General features: G+C 45.0%; 1 protein-coding gene across 5 annotated transcripts in view; it reads left to right on the top strand.

Annotated features, from left to right (window-relative positions):
• The first annotated feature begins 11,225 nt into the window (after positions 1–11,225).
• Positions 11,226–21,546, top strand: part of LOC147011920 (splicing factor 1-like) — a 104,198-nt gene continuing 93,877 nt past the window's right edge. Inside the window, exons 1-3 of one of the 5 annotated variants that reach the window (XM_085857527.1) lie at positions 11,226–11,505; positions 18,418–18,666; positions 19,165–19,240. In XM_085857527.1, the coding sequence (XP_085713653.1) occupies positions 11,412–11,505; positions 18,418–18,666; positions 19,165–19,240 (419 nt within the window). In that variant the 5' untranslated portion in view covers positions 11,226–11,411. Of the gene's footprint in view, positions 11,626–18,414; positions 18,667–19,164; positions 19,241–21,546 lie in introns of those variants that run through there. The other 4 variants (XM_085857528.1, XM_085857525.1, XM_085857526.1 and 1 more) reach the window with 4 other exon arrangements.

Genomic DNA, 21,546 nt, shown 5'->3' on the forward strand with positions numbered 1-21,546 from the left:
AGTGAATTGCTTTTAATTGCAAAACATATTGTGTTGCCTAACCTTTGACTGTGTGATGTAAATGGGGGAACGAGTTGGCTTGTCCACAAACTGTTGAACTTGAAACTGTTGAAGCTTAAAGTTCAGCTTGCCTTAATGTCCTATTGCCCCAGGCTGTTAATGCCTGGTGTTGGTTTTAATGGTTAGGGTGGTGGCTTTTGGATCCAAGGGTCCTGAGTTCAAATCCCGCTCATCTGTTGAATTAATACCAGGTGGGGTTAACTCTGCCTGTCATCCTTCCGAGGTCAGCAAAATGAGTGCCAGCATGCTGGTATGCTGTGTCGGAGTGGCAACCCGTCCAGGATTGTGCCCAACAGCCAAGGAGACTGCTTAAGCAGCACCAACATTCTGCACAGAGTATGGTCCTAATATTCTCTCCTCCTCAAGCTGTTCATATTTGCTCTTATACGAGCCTAGATTATGCATCCAAAAAAACAAAACAAAAATGCAAAGTCCGATGTTTTAACCCTTTCTAAATTAATGTGAAGCAAACGTTTAGCAGCTCATTGGGTTTGGAAAGTCAGACGGATTTGTGCGGACTTCAAAATGTCTGTGCTACACCTGATGCAACTTTTTCAGACTGCAACTTAGCCGGTTTTCCAACTTAATGTTCATAGTTATCATCCCAGCTTCAACAGAAAGTTCTTGTTGAGAGATTCTGGGGCATTTCACATTTTGGTTGGAAAATGTGTGCATAAACCCGGAAGAGGTATGAAGTGTGCTTGCCTTCCCTCCCACCTATAGCACGTGGAGGTGGAACAGTACTGGAACCATGCCAACATTCTTCGGGAAAGATCGATGCCTCTCCCCACACTCAATTCTATATAAACCGTGGAGGTCAAGGTTTGGCAAACACTTATCAACTCCTGTATCTGCTGTGATTTAAAAAAAAAATTTATACACTGTCGAGGCTCGTTTGAGAGCGAACACACAGAACGTACAACAAAAGGGGTGGGAGAGGGAAGGATAAAAAAGTGTGGAACAGACATTAGGAGATCTGTGGAAGGGAGAGGGACAGGGTAAACAAGATGGACACTATTGGGAATTTCAGGGACTTTCAGGAAGGAAAGCAGGGAATTTGAAGGAGGTAGGTTTGGGGTGGGTTAGCAGGGGTAAAAAGATTGTGGTTTTGGATGGGGGAAGATGAGAGATGGTGGTGAACAGCTGGTTTAAAGACCTGGAGGGAAGAGTGTGATTGACGAGAGCTTGGGAGTTTGTTCCAAAAGTGGGGGGGGGGGGAGGAATGAAAGAGTGAAGGTGAGCAGTGATTCTTCATTGTGGCAGTTTTACCAGAAGGGGGCTGCTGATGGACCTTGAGTGCCCTGAGGAAATATGGGAGGGACATATCACAAACGGAATGGGGGGGGTGGGGTGGACCTAAAGACAGCCTCATCGTGGGAGATACCAATGATCTTTAAATGCCTTTCTTTCCACAGCTTGAAGCTGAGAAAAGTGAGAGGTGGGAGCACCAGCCCAGAGGGGAGAACAGTACTCCATCAGGCTGCGGATGAAAACTTTCTACGTGTTCAGGAGCTCAGATGTGCCAAGGAAGGACTTTGCACAACAGAGGAGCCCAATCGGCGACTGGCTTTGTAGGCCAGCTTGGAGATGTGGCTTTCCCCGGAAAGATTATGGCAGACAGTGAGGCCCAAATTTTGAATGAAAGGACTTTTTCAAGAGGATTGTTGAGAAAGGAGATGGGGGGGGTGGTGTTTCCAGGAGGTCCTTTTAAGAGAGATAGTGAGTGTTGTCTTTTAATCCTGACAAATTATGTTCCACGTGTTGGACCAGCTTGTGATTTTATCCAGATCTGCAGAGTGAAGAGGCTGCCTCTTGCCGATCTGAGGGATGACAGATGGTACGGCAGAGAGTTGAGTCATCAGCAAAGAGGTGTTCATAGCTTGGATGGCTGGATGTGTTGCCACAGGTGGCATGGGTTGTGTTGGATGCCACTAGGTAGTCCGAGTGGAGAATGCCTTGGCATAGGGGCAACGTTGGATCAGCATTGCAGTCTTTTTTTTTACCAATTTGGTGCATACACCGATGAGGAAGGTCAGGTATGGGAGCATGTGCCAGAACAGCGCGTCGCTGCGTCCACTTTCCGCCGGTACTCCAGGGGCCTCCGTCTGGCCATCCCCCAGGCAGATGCCAGGCCCATCCCCATCTCCTTGAGATGATGGTCAACCTGCTGCAACCATGAGGCACGTGGTCGGCCCACTGGCCTCCTCCACTCATGAGACTCCCTCGCTGAGAGAATCTGGTGAGCAGGATCAGCGTCAGGAAAACGAGCCACATGTCCATACAGCCGCAGCTGACGCTCACGGACTATGCAGGTAACAAATCTCATCCGAGTCTCTCTCAGCAACCGCTCGTTGGACACAAAATCCGACCAGCGATAGCCAAGGATTCTCCGAAGAGACCTGGTACCAAAGGAATTAAGTCTCCGTCTCAGATCCTTGGTCAAAGTCCAAGTCTCGCACCCATAGAGCAAGACTGGAAGTACCAAGGACCTGAAGACTCGGACTTTCGTCCTCCCGCACAGGTACCGGCAGCGCCACACCCCATGATCCAGTGAATCCATGACTCCCCAGGCCCGACCCAGACGTCTATTGACCTCCGGCTCACAACCTGCGGAGACATGAATATCACTGCCAAGGTAAGTGAATCTATCCACGACCTCAACATCCTCACCACAAACAGACACAGACAGGACAGCAGCATCCAAGATGTCACCGAAAGCCTGGATCTTTGTTTTGACCCAAGAAATCCGTAATCCCAACGGCTCCGACTCCTCATTCAGCACCTCGAGGGCCCCCAAGAGGATGTCTAAAGTCTCCGCAAAGATGACTGCATCATCTGCAAAATCAAGGTCCGAGATCTTGACATTGCCAAACGATGCACCGCAACTTGATCTCTCCGACATCCTCCCAAAAATCCAGTCCATACAAGTGCTGAAAAGTGTGGGGGCAAGTACACATCCCTGACGAACTCCAGTAACAACTGGAAATAAGTCAGAGGCGGTACCACCACACTTCACAGCACTCTCAGTACCAGAGTAGAGTTCAGACATCAGATCGATCAGTTTCGGTGGCACCCCACGAAGACCAAGAATCCTCCAGAGGACATCCCGATTCACTGAATCGAACGCTTTACAGAGATCAACATAGGCTGCAAGCAGCCCCTGCCGAAACTCTCGTCTGCGTTCGGTGAGGACACGAAGTGCAAGGATACGGTCAATCGTTGACCTCTTTGGTGTAAAGCCTGACTGCTCTGGACGCTGGTGCTCAAGCAGATGGTGGCGAACCCTATTAAGAATTATCCGAGCAAAGACCTTGCCCGGCACTGAGAGCAGCGTCACCCCTCGGTAGTTGTTGCAGTCTTGGCGATCACCCTTCCCTTTCCAGAGAGGGACAACAAGGCCCCTCTTCCAGTCAGTTGGGATGATGCCTGTGTTCCAGGCAGAGCACAAAACTGCATGCAACGACGCGAGTGCAGCATTTCCACCAGCCTTGAGAAGTTCGGCATGGATGCCACAGATCCCTGGAGCTTTGCCCCGTTTCAACTGGTTCACCGCAGCCCGTGTTTCCACAAGCGATGGTGGACCACAGTTGATTCGAGGGTCAGCAACAGGGATTGTAACACCCTTGACGTCCAACTCGACAGCTGGGGGATCAGCCTGGTACAACCGCTCGAAGTAACCGGCCCAGCGGGCCTTCACTTCAGACTCCTCTGTCAAGAGCCTACCACTCTCTGCTCGAACTGCAGTGCTCCGAGGGATGGGCTTGGATGAACGTAATGCGCGAATTCCCCTGTAAGCGGGACGAGAATCACCTGTCCACAGGTGATGCTCTACCCCTCACAGATTCCTCGCACATAGGCCTCCTTGTCCACCCTCAGTGCACGTACAGTTTTACGCCTCAGCTCCCTGAACAGCTCAGCTCTGCCATTCAGCCTGGCCCTGCGACTCTGGTCAATGGTATCCAGTGTCCCTTGAGAGACAAAATTCTTCTTTGCCCTGCGGTGAACTCCAAGGCATCCACCGGCAACATCAAGGACGGTGGTCTTGAAGGTGTTCCACAACTCTTCAGGACCCCCAAAGCACCCAGACCCCCAAGTGTCCACTCAGCCTGTTCGCAAACTCCTCAGCTACTCTCTCATCCCTGAGCTTGGCAACATCCAGCCTAGGCTGGGATGGTACCATTCTCCAGGATTTAAGGTGCAGCTTTAGAGTTGCTACAACAAGCCTGTGGTCAGTATTGAGGAACTGAGCACTCCGGTAGACCCTGCAGTTCTGGATCATCCTCCAACGACCGTCAATGAGGACATGGTCAATCTCCTTTGCCACACCGCCAGCGTTGGAATACCAAGTCCAGCGATGAGCTTGCGGGCGCTGAAACCATGAACCAGCCACCCTAAGTCCATGACTTCTTGCAAAGTCAAGGAACTTAGTGCTATTCTGGTTCATAGTTCCTGACCCATGGGGACCAACACACACCTCATAACCATCCCTATCAGTTCCAGTCGATGCATTGAAATCCCCCAAGACTAGAAGTGTATCTCGTCTGGGGCACTGATCAACCACAGACTCGAGTGTGGCGTAGAATGTGTCCTTCACGGTAAGATCACTCGCCTCAGTCGGAGCATAAATAGAGACCAGGGAAATGACACCTAAGGAGTGACGAATCCTTAATCTCATAATACGCTCGTTGACCGGTGTTACCTCAATTATCATTGGGGTCAGCTTATTGGACACAGCTACAGCAACTCCTTGGGTATGGTCACCATCAGAGCGACCAGACCAATAGTAGGTGTAACCACCCACCATTATCTCGCCGCAATCCGGTCTCCGAACCTCAGAGAGAGCTGCAATCCCGATGTCCAAACGCTTGAGCTCAGATGATAACAGAGACAGGTGATCATCCTCTCTTAGGGATAGGACATTCCAGGCACCCACCCGAAGGGACCGCCTCAGGTTAACCCAAGGAGACCGCCGTCTGGTGGACGACACCTCAGCACCACTCCGACACACTCTCCCGCAATCTGACCCAGGGATGTTACCCCGTGGTTTCCCTCCTATCAAAGATTGGGGGTCCCGAAGGCTTTGCCCCAATCCCATCATCCGGTGAGCTGCCCTGCGAAGGGAAGCTGCACAGGAGGTACTCCCACGGAGTGGGTTTTCAGATTTTTTTGCGTTTTTGCGTTTTGCGGAATGAAGCGTTTTACGGTGGCTGGAGTGCAAATCCTGCCACCAACCTCCTAATAAGAAGTAACCCAACTGCAGGAGGACGTCCGCAGACACAGTTGGGCACTAGATATGGATGGCCGTTGGCTCACAAGGAGCTCCTCCGCCCTTTGACAGGTTTTGTTTTTAATCCTGCTGGGTGTCCATATCCAAACACCCTCCTCACCAGAAAACCTGGTGGGGGAGACGGTTTAGTCGCCGACAACCCGACCATGGAACAGGTTAGTACAGGTTTACATGGTACCTGTAGCAGGTCACAGATCGAACCTGACCTGACGTATGACGTATGACGTATGAGTATATGACCTGACGATGAGGAAAAATAGCTACATACTCTACCTCTCTCTGTCACACATGCCTTCCTATTACAGCTCACCTGGGGATGGCCTATCCGGCTTCCCAGCTCTCCCCCTGCTGCTACCACCTCATCTTCAACATCCCTTCACTGTTCAACCTCAAGGCATAGTTGTCATCCTTCTGTCTTGTGGCCTTCGCTTCGCTCTCTTCACCCTGTTGCTACTTTTGCAGACGACATATCTGCTCTGACTTCCTACCACTCCTGTTATTCCATCCATCCATCAGGACCATACTCTGTGCAGGGCGTTGGTGCTGCCTAAGCAGTCTCCTTGGCTATTGGAAACTATCCTGGACGGGTCGCCACTCCGACACAGTATACCAGCATGCTGGCACTCATTTTGCCGACCTCGGAAGGATGACAGGCAGACTCAACCCCACCTGGTATTAATTCAACAGCCGAGTGGGATTTGAACTCAGGATCCTCGGATCCCAAGCCCACCACTCTAACCATTAAGCCAACATCAGGCATACTCCTGTTATTGCCATTCCTTTTATCACTATTACCACTCCTCTTCTTTCTATCCCTAACTCTATTTATATCTCGACCTCCTCTACTCCCAGTGGCACGAGTGATACCCCCACTCGCTCCAACTCCACTTCCTAACGCCATTATTTGCACACAGCCCCCACAAGCTCTACCGTTGTCCCCGCTATCTCAATCTCTCTCTGGGACTTTCGGAATTAAAATTTACATCAATAATGACAATAAAAAGTACATGGGTTGACCTAATTTACTTTGACCTTACAAGGTCATGACAATTTTTTAAAACGACTTATTTTGTACAATGAGAACAAAATTTCCCACTGAAGATAGCGTAGAGCAAGGCACATTTACGCTTAATGTACATCATATATCTCTGAGTTAAAGGTCAAGGTCAAATGGTGGTCTGAAAAAAGCTTGGTTTTTTTTTTTCCCAATGCGGAATATCAAAGACCACTTCACCTTCCAAGATGTCCTTGCATCAAAATAGTGTACCTGTACTGAAGTTGTGCACCTAATATTTGATTTGTGTTCTTGTCATACTTTTTTTTCAGATTGTGACCTAAATAACAAAAAACATGTTTTTGATCATAACTCGAGTAATTTTCTTTCGATTTCCATGATGTTGAGTTTTCGGGATAGTTTGTGGATGGGGACTCGTTCTAAATTTGTACTCTATCCCTAATTGTTGAAGGCCATGGTTACGGATAAGCTCCCGAGAGAAAGCGTCCAACAGACATACTCAAGCTTTGGGACAAGCTTTGACCCCGATTGTTTGGCCATGACGAAGCACAATAGCACTAATTTTCTACTCCACTGACAGTGAATGGATGGACTTTCCTTTGTACTCCAACATGGCTGCAGGGTATATAATGTGTCCACACATTGCTGAAATGACGAAACGCCTCCATTATTTGTACTGCATTGTGGGATATGGATAGTGTGTTTGTGTTTTAAGATGGGCATGCTACAGTTTTTTATTTTCAGGAAACAGTAGTTTGCGACATCCGTCAATGGTACTGTGAGGCCGACGAGTCTGCACTGAACTTTTCAGCATGTGCAAAAGTGGGCCAAGTAGAACTTGAATTGATTGATCTCCAAGACACGGACGTGTGGACTTCTAAGTTCAGAGGCTTAGTGACCGAACTCAAAAATCGAGAAAGGTCGACATCTTCCCTGTCATTTCAACTGGTATGGACATAAAAAAGCGAGACCACATTGTGTTTGAAGTTTTGAATTATTTACCTAATGCTTAGGTTGGCTTTGGCTTTTCCAGGTGTTTTTTTTTGTGAAATGACTTGCATTCCTTCCTCTGGCTTCTTCCTGAAACATGTAACAACACCAGTTCTACCTTCTATTGATCTGTACAGTGAGCTATCAGCATATGTTAATTCCTGAAATCAGTAAAACCGACATTAGAAATGTGTTTGTTTTAACTTTACGAATATAAAGCTTATATTTACTTCCGCCACGAGAGGTGGACGGAGGTTAAGTTTTCACGTCTCTGTCTGTCTGTTACTCTGTGAACAGGATATATCAAAAATTTCTGGACAGGTTGGATGTGTGACAAGGATGAATTTATTTGATTTTGGTGAAGATCCGGATGTGAGACTTTAAAGCGATTCTTCACCATTGAGAGACGGCTAAAAATGACAAACTGGACAGTACAATATTTTAAAAAGTTGTGGATGAGTTGGTTCGGTGACGAGAACAAGCCAATTCGATTTTGGTTCAGGTCTGGATTCAAATCCAGCCTCTCAGTGAATACAAAATGTAAACTGTTCAGCCTGGTGGAGGTATTCGCTCTACCGAGTGCCGTTCTAGTGCCTTATGAGTCCAGACATTTGAGACACCCTGCACATATTTTCAAGTGTTTGTGCGTTTGTACGTTATTCTTTCACGGCCGAACCGTAGCACCTCAAGGTCCCAAATTTTGGGGTTAGGCACTTCAGAATGTGCGAAAGGTTTTAAATTACCACACATTGGCCTTGATGGCCGTTTTGAGGCCACCAAATGCCGCTATAAAGAGTATATATCAAGATGTGGGGTCAGGCAGTGCTGGCACGCAAGCAAAAGGTAAGCACCATGAGCTAATAACTCCAGAGCTTTTCAATGTCCAACATTGTCCTGAATCTACTGGAAGAAGCTCAACCATCCAGGCAGCACCGGGTATATACTCTTGGGCCACACTGGATAGCCCCTGCTCATGGTAAATAAATAAAGAAACACAGAGGCGGTTACCAAACCTGGCCGTCTCGTGCTGCGCAGCTGAGGGTGGGCTGATAAGGCCTATTTGTACTCGCTGTGACTTTTCCTTTTGGCATTTTGACCCAATTATTAATTATTCTTCGCCATATTCTCATAAATAACGGCTTGTTGAACATTTCATGAGAAAAGCTCAAATGGTTAAAAAAAAATAAAGTTATTCCCTGCGTGCACACACACACACACACACACACACACACACACACAGACACAGACACACACACAGACACAGACACAGACACAGACACAGACACACACACATCAATGGATTTTAAAAGATGGTGGGACTGAGCCAGACAGACAAGTGTTGGTTCTGCAAGACAGAAACAAAGTGTGAGTCACCTGCTTTTGAGATGCACAAAACTATTGTCAGAACAACTTTACACACAATGGCACAACAAAGCATGTGAAATGATTCATTGGCATATCTGCAAACATTTCACCATCCCAGTTCTAGAAAACTCATGGAAACACAAGCCAAGGGCAATCATTGAAAATGAGGATGTCATGCTCATCATGTGTGACCCAATAATCTCATTGTGTGTGGACATAGAAGACAAAGCCTTGCGAGCGGACATCGTGCTCAGGAACAAAAAGGAAAAGACTATCGGTAAGCGAGATATCAGTACCCAGCGATTTTCACTTCAATAATGTAGAAATCAAGAAAATGACCATATACCAGGACCTCGAAAATGAGATCAAGAAATCTTGGAAGCTGATCCATGAACGGTGATTCCTTACTGCAGCGAAGGTGAATACTTTGAATCCCGTGAGGACTTTGTTCCATCTCCTCAAACCCCCGAATGGAGACAACAACCAACGACACGCACACAATATGTAGGTGTTGGCTTTAATCTCTTCAAGTGAGTGAGTGGGTGACACCAACTTCACGTACACACCACACACACACACACACACACACACACACACACACACACACACACACACACACACACACACACACACACACACACCTGCTGTGTGAGGGACAGGCTAATCAATGTGTGTGACCATGTCCCCTTTATGGCTTCAGTATGTGTGGGTTCGATGTACTGTGGCTCTTAAAATGTTCTGTTTTTGACCGAATTTGATAAAAAAAAAGATTTCTTATGTGGATCATCAGCCCATGGCCTGGAGGTCGGCACCTCCATTGAAGCCTTTCGCCTTGGTTCGAATTTCGACCGAACTATAAACCATCATCCTGGTGTTCCACAGGTAAGGTGATTCATCAATGTGTGTGTGGTCGCTCGGATAGACATTAAACTGGACGTCTCATCTTCCATCATTAGGTGGTGGACATTGAAGATCCCACGGTGTCCTTGAGGAAGAGTTAACAAGCTATCGCCGGCACCATGGCAAAATTACAAATACCTGTCCTAACTATTGCTGGCAAGGTAATGGCAAACCGCCCAGTGTAACCCTTGCCAAAAAACTGCTCTGAAACACAGTATGGTACCCATCAGCATCAGAAAATGCCTTGCGTTGTCTGCTCACTACCCCGTTTCTACCCCCGATTAAATTACAAACTTTGACAATTGTTCATTTAATTAAAAAATGTTAAAACACAAAAAACCAACAAGCTCAAATGAGCTAAGATCCTCGTCCTCTTAATGATGACGTCATAACAACGATTTGACGTCATTGTGATGTATCAGGTTTACGATAAATTATCTGTGCTAACGCCTGGCTTGATTCCCGCAAACAAAATTCAAACAGCTTGCCTAGTTTCGGAGATAATGGTATAGGCGATTTCCATTAGCGGCGATATTATGACGTCAATTTTTTTTTCCAGGAAGAATTTCCAAAATCCGAGATGGTTACTGCCTGCGTGTGGGCTTTCTGCATATACATGGAAAGTTTCACGAAGATACAATGAAAACTCTGGGTTGTGAAACAAAAAATGTCAAAAAATAGGAATGGCGTCATGAAACTTGATATGACGTCATAGTGATGTATCGTATCTGCGGTGATTCATCTCTGCCAATGCCCTGTTCGATTCCCGCACACAGCATTCAAAAAGCTTGCCTAGTTGCGGAGATAATTTTTTAGGCGATTTCCATTAGCGGAGATATTTTGATGTCATAACTTTTTTTTCTCGGAGGAATTTCCAAAATCCGAGATGGTTACTGCCTGCGCGTGGGCTTTCTGCATATAGATGGCAAGTTTCACGAAGCTCCGATGAAAACTCTGGGTTGTGAAACAAAAAATGTCAAAAAAATAGGAATGGCGTCATAAAAATTGATATGACGTCATAGTGATGTATCATATGTGCGGTAATTCATCTCTGCTAATGCCCTGTTCGATTCCCGCAAACAATTCAAAAAGCTTGCCTAGTTTCAGAGATATTTTTTTAGGTAATTTCCATTAGCGGAGATATTTTGACGTCATAACTTTTTTTTCTCGGATGAATTTTCAAAATCGGAGATGGTTCCTGTCTGTGCAGGGTATTTTTACATATATACGCCAAGTTTCAGGAAGTTTCGATGAAAACTGAAGGCTGTGAAACAAAAAAAGTCCACAAGAAGAAGATGAAGAACAACAACGTGAGTAAGACTTGGAGATCCTCCGCGAGGATCAAAAAATCGGGAACTATTTTCAACTAAAATGTCCAAGTCTCATGAATTCTCCCCTCGCGTCACCGCCGACTTCAACCCACGTGCGCGTACGTCATACATAGATGGCGTGATTTGAATGAAGAAGAAGATTCGTAACGGCGGGTGGCAGCCTGAAGGGCGCGGCGGTCCCTATCGTTATAGAAAGGGTAAGACAACAATAAAAACAGCACAAATAATGATAAATAACCGCCACGGTACAAGTCGCGAAAAGAAATACTTAAAGGAGAAAATAACAAAGAAATACCAGGAGGTCGAGTCGATGGCTCTCCGCCATTTTCGTTTGGATGTGGTTTTGTTTTTTTCTTTTCTCTCCCGCCTTGCTCTGCAGTTTCCTCGGTAAAGGCAGCAACGTGGCTCCTGTCGTTTATTAACCTGCGTTTCCTCGTTTGATCGCCCGCTTCTTCGACTCGTGATGGCGACCGGAGCGAACGCCATGCCGCTGGGCAAGCTGCACCCGGCGTTGGCGGGTAAAAGGCCCCCGGAGAACGACGGCCTGAGCGATGCGGGTGAGGCCTGGTCCAAGGACTCGGGCGCTTTGTTCATCGCTCGTGACCTGCGCGACCGGAAGGGTCGTCCGTCCGCGTGGGAATGTACAAGCACGTCGGGTGGTCGTGTTGCTCTAACAGGTTTCTTTGCTTCCTTCGTGTCGAATTCCCGGCTATCGATCGTGAAATGGCGGAGCGGCGCAGCTGCCGGTTTAAAGACTGTTTTGCCTTCACTCGTCGTACTATCCGCAGGAATGTGTTTCCGCCATTGACTAGACTGGCCTCGCTAGAGTCTCATTGAACCTTTGCTGACCCCCTTTACCTTGGAGTGGGAAGTAACGATGTGGACTAATGTTGTGGGTGTCTTGTTCGTCGTTAGCGCTTGGCGTGAGGGTGATGTCCTTTTGTGGATCCATTTATATCGATCACACAACCATGGACTTGATATCTTCGGCTTGCATTTCAACGATGGACCTGTTTGGAACTAACCCGAGGTGTGTGTGTGTGTGTGTGTGTGTGTGTGTGTGTGTGTGTGTGTGTGTGTGTGTGTGTGTGTGTGTGTGTGTGTGTGTGTGTGTGTGTGTGTGTGTGTGTGTGTGTGTTTACCCTGGAGCAGCCACACCGTTTCAGCGATCATGACCAAACTGGGTACAGACGTCGGCCATGGTCCAACTTAGGCACTTGTCGTTTTTGGTGAATCTAGGTTAAAGGTCAAGGTCACCGAAAAAACCGAAATTCTTATTTTCACAATAACGTCCGCTAAAATGGTCGTATCGACTTGAAACCAAATCCAAAATGTGCATCTTCCAATTCTGCATCCAACCATACGTCTCATTGGGGTGTCACACCAACACCCTTCTTAGCGGTCAGGGGTCGAATGTCGGGGGGGGGGGGGCAGGGGAGGGTTGGGTCAAAACTTTCAAATTGTGATTAAAAATGCCATTTCAAGTCCGATTGACTTCCAAGTTATGATCATGACCTAACTAAGTGCTATAACTCATTAAACAGTTGCACTATCGACTTTGAAAAAAACAAAAAACCTGGAAATCAATTTGGTTCTGAGATCATGGAGATATGACAAAGTTATTCTGGCAGTTTCATTTGTTTGTTTCACAGCAAAACGGGGCAATCCTCATAAGGTTTCCAAAAATCTGTTTGATACACAACACAACAACATTCTGGCGGATGTAGATAAGAGTTAGAAACGGTAATAAAACGTGGACCGAGTTCAAAGTTTGTTCAGTGAAACAACTTGCTGTTCATGAGGTGTCTATCAACCATCGGTGCCAGCCAGCTTGTATGGAGAGCACTGGCAAGGACTGGGGTGTGCATATTGCGTTAAATGTGATTAAAGCTGAGGAGTTAAAACAATAATAATAATAACACTGAACCAACATCATGAACCATCGAAACGAAAGTTTGGACATTCGTATCTCAGCGTTAATAGTTCTGAATCATCGTTATGGTTACTTGAAGTTAACTTGTTTAATCCAAGCAGCCCCGTTCTACAATCGTAGCATTCAAATTTTTCAGCGTAAGAGGCACCCTTTTATACAATGTTGGGAATATAGGTTAATAGTGCAGGTAAGTTAATTATAAACCTAATATGAAATAAAAACTAGAACGCCACTCAGGAGAGCACAAACCTTCACCAATCTGAACAGTTTACGTTTTGTATAACACTGATTGGGCAGAACTACATCGGGACCTTAATCAAAATCTAATCGGCGTGTTCTTGTCACCTCCCCAACTCATCCGCCAAGTTTCGCCCAAATCTATCCATAACTTTTTTTGAGATATCGTGTTGTATGTTGTTTTTGGCCCAATCTCTCAATGGTGAAGAATCGCTTTAAAAAAATAATTGCAGTATCCGGATCTTCAACAAAACCTAATCATTTCGTCCTTGTCGCACGTCTAACCTCTCCACGAAATTGTCAATGTACACACACTTTTTGAGATAACGTATGTTCACTGACAGACATAGACAGGAGTGAAAACATAACCTCCGTCCACTTTCGGTGTGTGTGTGTGTGTGTGTGTGTGTGTGTGTGTGTGTGTGTGTGTGTGTGTGTGTGTGTGTGTGTGTGTGTGTGTGTGTGTGTGTGTGTGTGTGTGTGTGTGTGTGTGTGTGTGTGTGTGTGAACATTAATATTTTGGCACGCCCCTTTCTTTGTTCCACCATCAGTTTTTTGTTACTGCAAGAAATGCAACAAGATTTGGCACATATACTAATGATATTATTGTCTTCCTGAAGAGGCCCCTCAAAATTCGTTTTGATGCATTTTCACAAACTCCAACGGATTCCATTCAAATTCGGTACGATTATGGCTTTTGGTCCAACTTAGGTCATTGGCTATAAAAAAATTTTCCATAACACTTCCAATATTCGAAAAAAATCGATAAATCGATATCCCTTGTGGGATTTTCCATTCAAATCCACTCAAGTTTAAGGCCTACAGGGGACGCAAATTTCCACTTTGCCCCAGGCGCTGTTTACCTATGCTACGCCAAGCTGTTAGGGTTAGGGTTAGTGTTAGGGTTAGCTAACCCTAACCCTAACAGCTAACCCTAACAGCTAACCCTAACCCTAACAGCTAACCCTAACCGCTAACCCCTAACCGCTAACAGCTATTCAGGAAATTTGCAAGAAAGCCCGAGCAACGCCGGGCATTACTACTCGTGTATGTATGTATGTATGTATATATATATATATATATATATATATATATATATATATATATATATATATATATATATATATATATATATATATATATATATATATATATATATATATATTTTGTGTGCTTGGGGTCGGTGATGAGAACGCCCACTAGGTGGGGGAGGTTACGCCGTCTCGCACCAGACTCCCCAGAATTGTAGGCCGTCGCTCCGGATATTTCCGTGAGCCGCAGGTCGCAGAACCGACCGTGGTCGCCAATATCTCGATCGCGTGGCGTCGGGTTATTTGTCTCGAGCCAAAGTACCTCAGTATCCACGTAATCTCGTCTACCGGGGATCCACGCCCTCAGAACGCCTGGTCGAACCGGATTTACGCTACCGGCGGCAGTAAATTCACACGACCGACTACCGCTTTGCTACCTACCTTTCCGGCTCGTTGCAGTCGAGCGGGGCCTGCCCGCCCCGCTCAATTATGATGTCATAAGACATAAATTATGATGTCATAATGAAGGCACCTATGACATTAAAAAAAAATCACTAATTTCCCACGAGTTCTTGCCATGTGCCAAGTTTCAATTTTTTTCCCTGGTGTAGTTTCAGAGATACAGCGGTCCAAAGTTTTTCCTTTTTCACAACGTGGCTGCCTCACCACGTGACCTATGACGTCATAATTATCATTTATACATTCTTCATGAGTCGTCACTCCCATGGGAAAAATTGTCTCAATCCAGCAATTGCTTGCAGAGAAAAACACAAGTTTTATGTGGACAAACACAGACAAACGGACCCAAATGCAATAACCCCTTCTCCAGTGAGGGTAATAAGAGGAAGAATCTAACAGTGTAAGAACCACTGTGCCAACAGTGATAAAGTTCCATAATTTTTATTTATTTAATATGACCTTTACAGTCTTTATTTTATTTCAGTTGGATTATTTCCTTGAACACTGTGCAGGCTGAGGTGTTCTCTGAACTCTCCAGTCTAGTTCATATTGATTTACATTTAGCAATAGCAGTTGCTAAATGAAGTTAAGTTTTATCTTGTGGATCACATTATATCATCAGATGCAGAATTTTCCAGAATGGATCATCTAAACCTAAACAGAGGGCAAGAAGAAATATTGTCAGTCCAAATTTGGTTGCAGCTATGGATAGAACCCAGTTTTCTTTGCTGTTTTTTTAAAAAAAAATTAGTGTCGAGGCTCTTGGAGGAGCTAGAACACAGAATGTATGAGGACGTAACATGACGAAAAGAACAACTGAAAGAGAGATTGGGGGGAGAGGAAACCCACCAATAGCTGGGTAGATGGAAAAATACATGGGGTCTTAGACCGATACAGGATGTCGGGAAGAATGAGGGCAAGGGGAGGATGTGGTGGTGACAAGATGGATACAGCTGCAAACTCTCAATCACAGAGGTGAAAGAAAAAACTGAAAATCTGGAAAGAGGTGGTCTTGTGGAGAGTTAATGGGTGTAGAAAAGATCATTGTTGAGAATAGGATGCTTGTGAGCAGCTGTCTTGAAGCTTTGGATGGAAGAATGGGATTGAAGAAAGTGAGGAAGTTGGTTCCACAGGTGGTGAAAAAAGAGGAATGAATGAGTGGTGAGCAGTAATTCTGAATTTTGAGAGTTTCTCCAGCAGGGGGTTACTGTACTGGCAGACTGGGTATACCTTGCAGAAACATGGTGTGGGGGGGGGGTGGAAATGGCAGAGGGTGCAAGACCAGAACGGATGCAGTCAAAGGTAGAGCGAACACTGACTTGGCTGTGATGTGAAAGTGATAGACTCAGAGATCATCAAGGAGATTCCAATAATTTTGTACATTGAACAAATGACCGTCACTCCCGCACGGGGGTAATTTTTTTTTATATCTCTGAACCAGCTGGGACTTTTGGAATGATATTGTGACGTCCACGGGACTTGAACAGTCCCGCCAACGTAGAATGAGCCGAAACGATGGAGGCGGTTTATTTTTTATAACCCAAAGATGGCGGTTTTAATCGCTCTACAACAAACGGGACGAGGAAGGTGGCACGAGTCGCTTCTCACTGAGTTAATAATGTTTATTTCTCTAACCATAAATAATAAGACTCAGCAAGAGGAGGGATCCGGGGCGATTCGACGGGATGGTGGTGTGGGTTCGGGCGTGGGGAAAACACAAACAATTCCAATGGATATACAAATCTCAAACCCTCTAAGGCACCAGGTACACACACACACACACACACACACACACACACACACACACACACACACACACACACACACACACACACACACACACACACACACACACACACACACACACACACACACACACACACACACACACACACAACGTAGCTGGTCCTGCTGGTCAGGCTGGCCCGTGGTGTAGGCGCAACAGTCCCTGGATTGGCGTCGGACGAGCTGGCGTTGCGCTCGTCAGGGGCAGGAGACACCGTGGTGCTGTCGACCTCCTGGTGTCGGCCCAAGTCCGCTCACAGCTGCCAGGGAGCCAGTTCTGGCGCCAAGTTGCGAGCAGGAGAGGGAGGCAGGTCCACCCGCCGTTTGACCCCGTACTCCGAGCCAGCAGAACCTCAGAGCCAACTGAGGTGAGGCACGAGGCACAGCAAGGCCACGAGACACGATCAATCCAGGAACGAACCAGCGCAACAATCGAGCACGCTCCGAGCCCAACAGCCTCCACCAAAACGGTTTCTCTTTTTCAATCTTCTTCTTCCACCCCTTTTCCCGAACAGACCCTTTTTATCCTCGAGTCCTCGTCACTTCCAATCGAGCTGTTTTATTGGCCCTCCGCCGTCGCCTTCCGCCAATCGTGATCACGGGGCGGAGCCATCCGCAGCACTCTCCTGTAACGTCACGGCAAGCCTCCAGGGAATACTAAAAGGGGTTTACGCAGACACACTTACCCTAACCCGTCTCCCTATCTAATTACGTGACAATTATCATTTCCCCCTTGAAGAAATGGACATTTACTAGACAACTTATCACCACTGAATTGCTACTTATTACATCAAGATCCTGGTACACTCGAACAGCATGGCATACCTAATTAAACATCCTAATTACCCTTTGAATGCATACCCCCCCTCAGACGTAACAATATTTTACGTCAATAATGGGAATACAAGTATGTGGGGTTGACTGTTTTTTGACCTTGACCTAATTTTAAGGTCATGGCTGAATTGTAGATATTTTAACTGTTTTCACCATAACTCGATTTATGTTTGTCCAATCGGAACAAAATTGCCCTCTAGATAGCTTGGGGCAAGTTGCATTTACACTTGATTTACATCATATCCCTCCAAGTTAAAGGTCAAATGGCAGTTGAAAAAAAAATGCAATAAAATGCGTTTTTTTTTTTTTTGTTTGTTTGTTTTTTTGTTTTTTTTTGTCCGTTCAATTTTGCCAGTGATGCAGAATCTGAAAAACTGCCTTTGTCTTCCTCTATGTTCCTGCATCATAGTGCACCTGATATTTGATTTGTATGCTTAACCTACTTTTTTCAGATTGTGACCTAATTAACAAAAAAACACCTTTTTAATCATAATTTGAATAATTTTCTTCCGATTTTCATGATCGATGAGTTTTATGGGGACACATTTTCTTAATTTGCATTCTATCCATAAATGTTGAAGGTAAAGGTATTATGGTGGTCCGAAAATAATATGGCCATCATTGGATCGCATTGTGAGCCCCGTTGGATAAAGCGATCGCCAAGGATAAGCCTCCCCTATCGCTTTGTGATCGTAGATTTCTTGTAATTAGAATGATATACAGTGAGAAATAAATTGAGGCATCACTTTTGTATTGAACCTCATATATTCCTATTTCACAATGTTTTCCACTTTCCAACCCCTTAAAATGGTCATGACATATTTGACATTGAGCCATCACTCTTCTGTTTAGATTTTGGCAACTTAAAGTCCCGTCCATTTGCTACTTTCCTGTCGTACATTTGCATTGTCAAGAGTCGACTTATTTGGGTGTTTTTGCACCAAAGTCAGGGATATGAACTATAACCCCCCCCCCCAAAAAAAAAATGTATGTTGTCCTTTCCAGAAGATATGTGACCTCTAAAGATCCAGGAGCCACTGCAAGCAAATGTTGGGGTGGGGAAGGTGGGGTGGTAATAGGAACGAATTACCTTGGCTTAAGCTTCATATTGGTGGAGGGGTAGACTCCTTAATAGTCAATGTTAGTTGTGTTGATACCAGGCATTCACCTGCCCTACTTATGCTCTGCAGCTTTATCCATGGTCATGGTACCTTCGATGTCCAGCGGCGATATTGGCATGGGTTGTTCTCTCATGCAGATGCCCCCACCCTCGATGGGGGGTATCATGAGTGGAATGGAGAGTCATCTGGACAGGAAGAGGAAAAAACGGAGCCGATGGGGAGATGATGTGGTTGATAAAATAAATGTTCCTGGCATGCCCACGGTCTTGCCGCCAGGTCTCACCAAAGATCAAGAGAGAGCATACATAGGTAATGCATGTGAGTCTCTCTCCTACTGACAATTGCTGTCTTGCCACGTTCACAATGGATGGTGATTTTGTTGTACATTTTATGACATTTAGAAGCACACGTGACTGACCAAAGCAAATGTCTATGTGTTTTGTTTGACAGACTAATCCTTCATTTAATCTGGGCATGTGATGGGTAATTTTGAGGTTTTATTCTTCTTACTTACTTTTTCCTTTATCAAAGCTCATTGTGGAACATTTTGTAGTTATATATTTGTTTCTCACACTAGATTCTTAAAACGTGTGCCATTTTATTTGCCACAATTATGATTGTTGTTGGTGCCCAATTGTTGCTTTCGTTAGTATCATGTTTTCTGCGTAGCTGCTTTGGAGGGTTTGCATGTTGGATCATCTTGCAATACTCATGAGCTGTTTGTTGCAGAGAGGGCTTTGTTTGACCCTAACATTATTGTGTGGTGTTTTAACCCCGTTTCCTCCCACTCTCCTCCCCTAATTTAACACGTTTCAGTACAACTGCAGATTGAGGATCTCAACCGTAAGCTGCGCACAGGAGACCTTGGTATTCCATCAAATCCTGAAGAGAGGTTGGAGAGGCTGTTGATTCTGCTGACAGTAACATTTTTTTTCATTTGTATTCTGCTGTGGGGTATCTCAGGTCAGAATGCCAGTGCCACTATGCTGGAATATGCCTTATGTTTGGATGCCAATAAGCTGTGAGTGGGGAACATTTATCAACCTTGTTACGTGAGTATTTGGTGAGAAGTGGGTTCCACCTGGATTTGAGCAGGATGAGAGACAACCGGAAATTCCAGGAATGATGCACGTATCTCTTATCCTACTTCATCCTAGGCTATTTTCCCAGCTTTTTGGTCTCCATTTTGGGTTTGCTGAAAATGGATTTGTAAATTTCTGAGCTGATCATGGTTTTTGATGAAAATGGATACATTTTAATTGTGATGCCATATCTGACGTGAATTTGAGACGACGAATGAAGTTTTGTTGCCACTCTTGCCAACAATATCGTCTGTGCTCTGATCATTTTGTTTTGTGTTTTCCTTGGGCTGCCAGGATAGCCAAGAGGTACGCACACTCACACCTGAGCCGTCTAACCTGTGCTCGAATCTCGGTCCAGCTATAAACTGTCATCCCGGTGTTTCACATGCAGGGTATCTCGTCAATTTGTTTGCTGTTCCTGGATGGATATTGTACTGGGTGTCCTGTCTGCCAGCATTAGTTGGTCCCACTGTGTCCTTCACAAAGAGTAGGCAAACCAATGTTGCACCCTCACCAAAATTCCAATTTCTGCTCCAACCTACTTAGTCGAACATCGAGCCAGACGAGCCAGTCCGTGAAAGGCTTCCCTAAACTTTCCCCGACCTATCGCATGAGGTGGGAATTATGGCCATCAAAGACGCATTTTCGTACACTTCATGCTTTGCGTTTATTCGACTTTATCACCAAATTGTGAAAGCCATGACATGCAACGGTTACGGTTGATACAATTGTTACAACAACGCAATAAAATATGAAAGCTGCTTGATTCTTATCCACATTAAAATTGCCAGACTTTGAATTTGCTATCGGGTTATTCCAAGTCCAGAAGCATCCTCCAGTTGTCACAGTTCGATCGACAGAGCAAGTTGGAAGGAAGTAAGTTTTGTGGGCACTAATGACTTGAGTATCATTATTTCTTTTGGCTGGAATGTTCAGAAGCATAAATTAGTTACTTTTTTGATTGTGCTAATTCTCTGACTGGTATAAGGATATATAAGAGAGAAATAGGTCGCCCTTGATATGCAGTCTCAGACCTGCCTAACTTTATGCAAACTGGGTATTTTTGTGTGCAAAATTTTGCTAATTTACCAAATCCTATGGTTATCTGGGAATGTGGTATGCTGAATTTTTTTTTCCAGTGAAAACTGCAATTCCTTTTGTGTGTATTTTTCCGACTTATTTTCACACCCAAATGTTTCGTCAAGGCGTGAACACGACTATCTTCTGGTTAACTTTCTTACCGTGCAAGCCAGCAGCCAAGAGTTTTGTAAAAAGGCATCGAAGCAAAAGATTTACTCGTGATCCAACGACATTGACGTGTTCATGGGTATATCAGCCGGTCATAGAAATGGATATCACAAATGAGGGATCGTTTTTCCGAAAGAATACCTGAGGTGTTACAAAGCAAGACTTGGACTTCCCTTCTGTAATGGTGTCCGATCAAGGTTCGACAAAGTGGTTACAAAGTCCCCTGTTTTTTTTTTTTTTTTAATTGACTTGCGTGTCTGTGTACTTACGACTGATGATCAAGTGATAGATCCAACCCAAAATATTAAATCTTACAAAATGAAAAGTAATTCTCCACATTTTAATATTGGGTAGTCGGGCGGGTGGGTTCGGCAGATAGGAATGCAATCTGATGAGTATTAAATGTAAGAATCTATCTTTGTCATTGGAAGCTTTATTTCTGAGGATTACGCCTTCATTCGATATCCCAGGCTCATTCTGCTTTATTTCTTATTGCCTTATTATTTAGTCTCGGAATTGTGCTCACTTTATGTTTGCAGTTTATTCGAGAACAATTTTTTCCAAGGAATGTGATGGTGCCAACCGTTTTTTGTTTGTTTGTTTCTTTGTTTTGGATACAAGTTGCCCAACAAGCCAAATGCCATCACCCTCCCCTCTCAGGGGCACGAGCGATGGAAATTGCAATGTTTGGTTTAATATTGGCTGATTTGAGACACTTAAGTGACCATATTTTGTTCTGATGCATGCCCAGTTTGATAAGACAATTTTGAAATCCAAAATGGCTGCCAAAATAGTGCAATTTGCAAAACTATATTTAAAGTGGCTGGTAAAATCAACAGTAAATCCTTTTTAATTTTAATTCTGCATA

The sequence above is a fragment of the Eptatretus burgeri genome, chromosome 15 (genome assembly GCF_056783735.1).
Source record: "Eptatretus burgeri isolate ZD-2024b chromosome 15, Ebu_testis_v1, whole genome shotgun sequence".
NCBI classification, from domain to species: domain Eukaryota; kingdom Metazoa; phylum Chordata; class Myxini; order Myxiniformes; family Myxinidae; genus Eptatretus; species Eptatretus burgeri.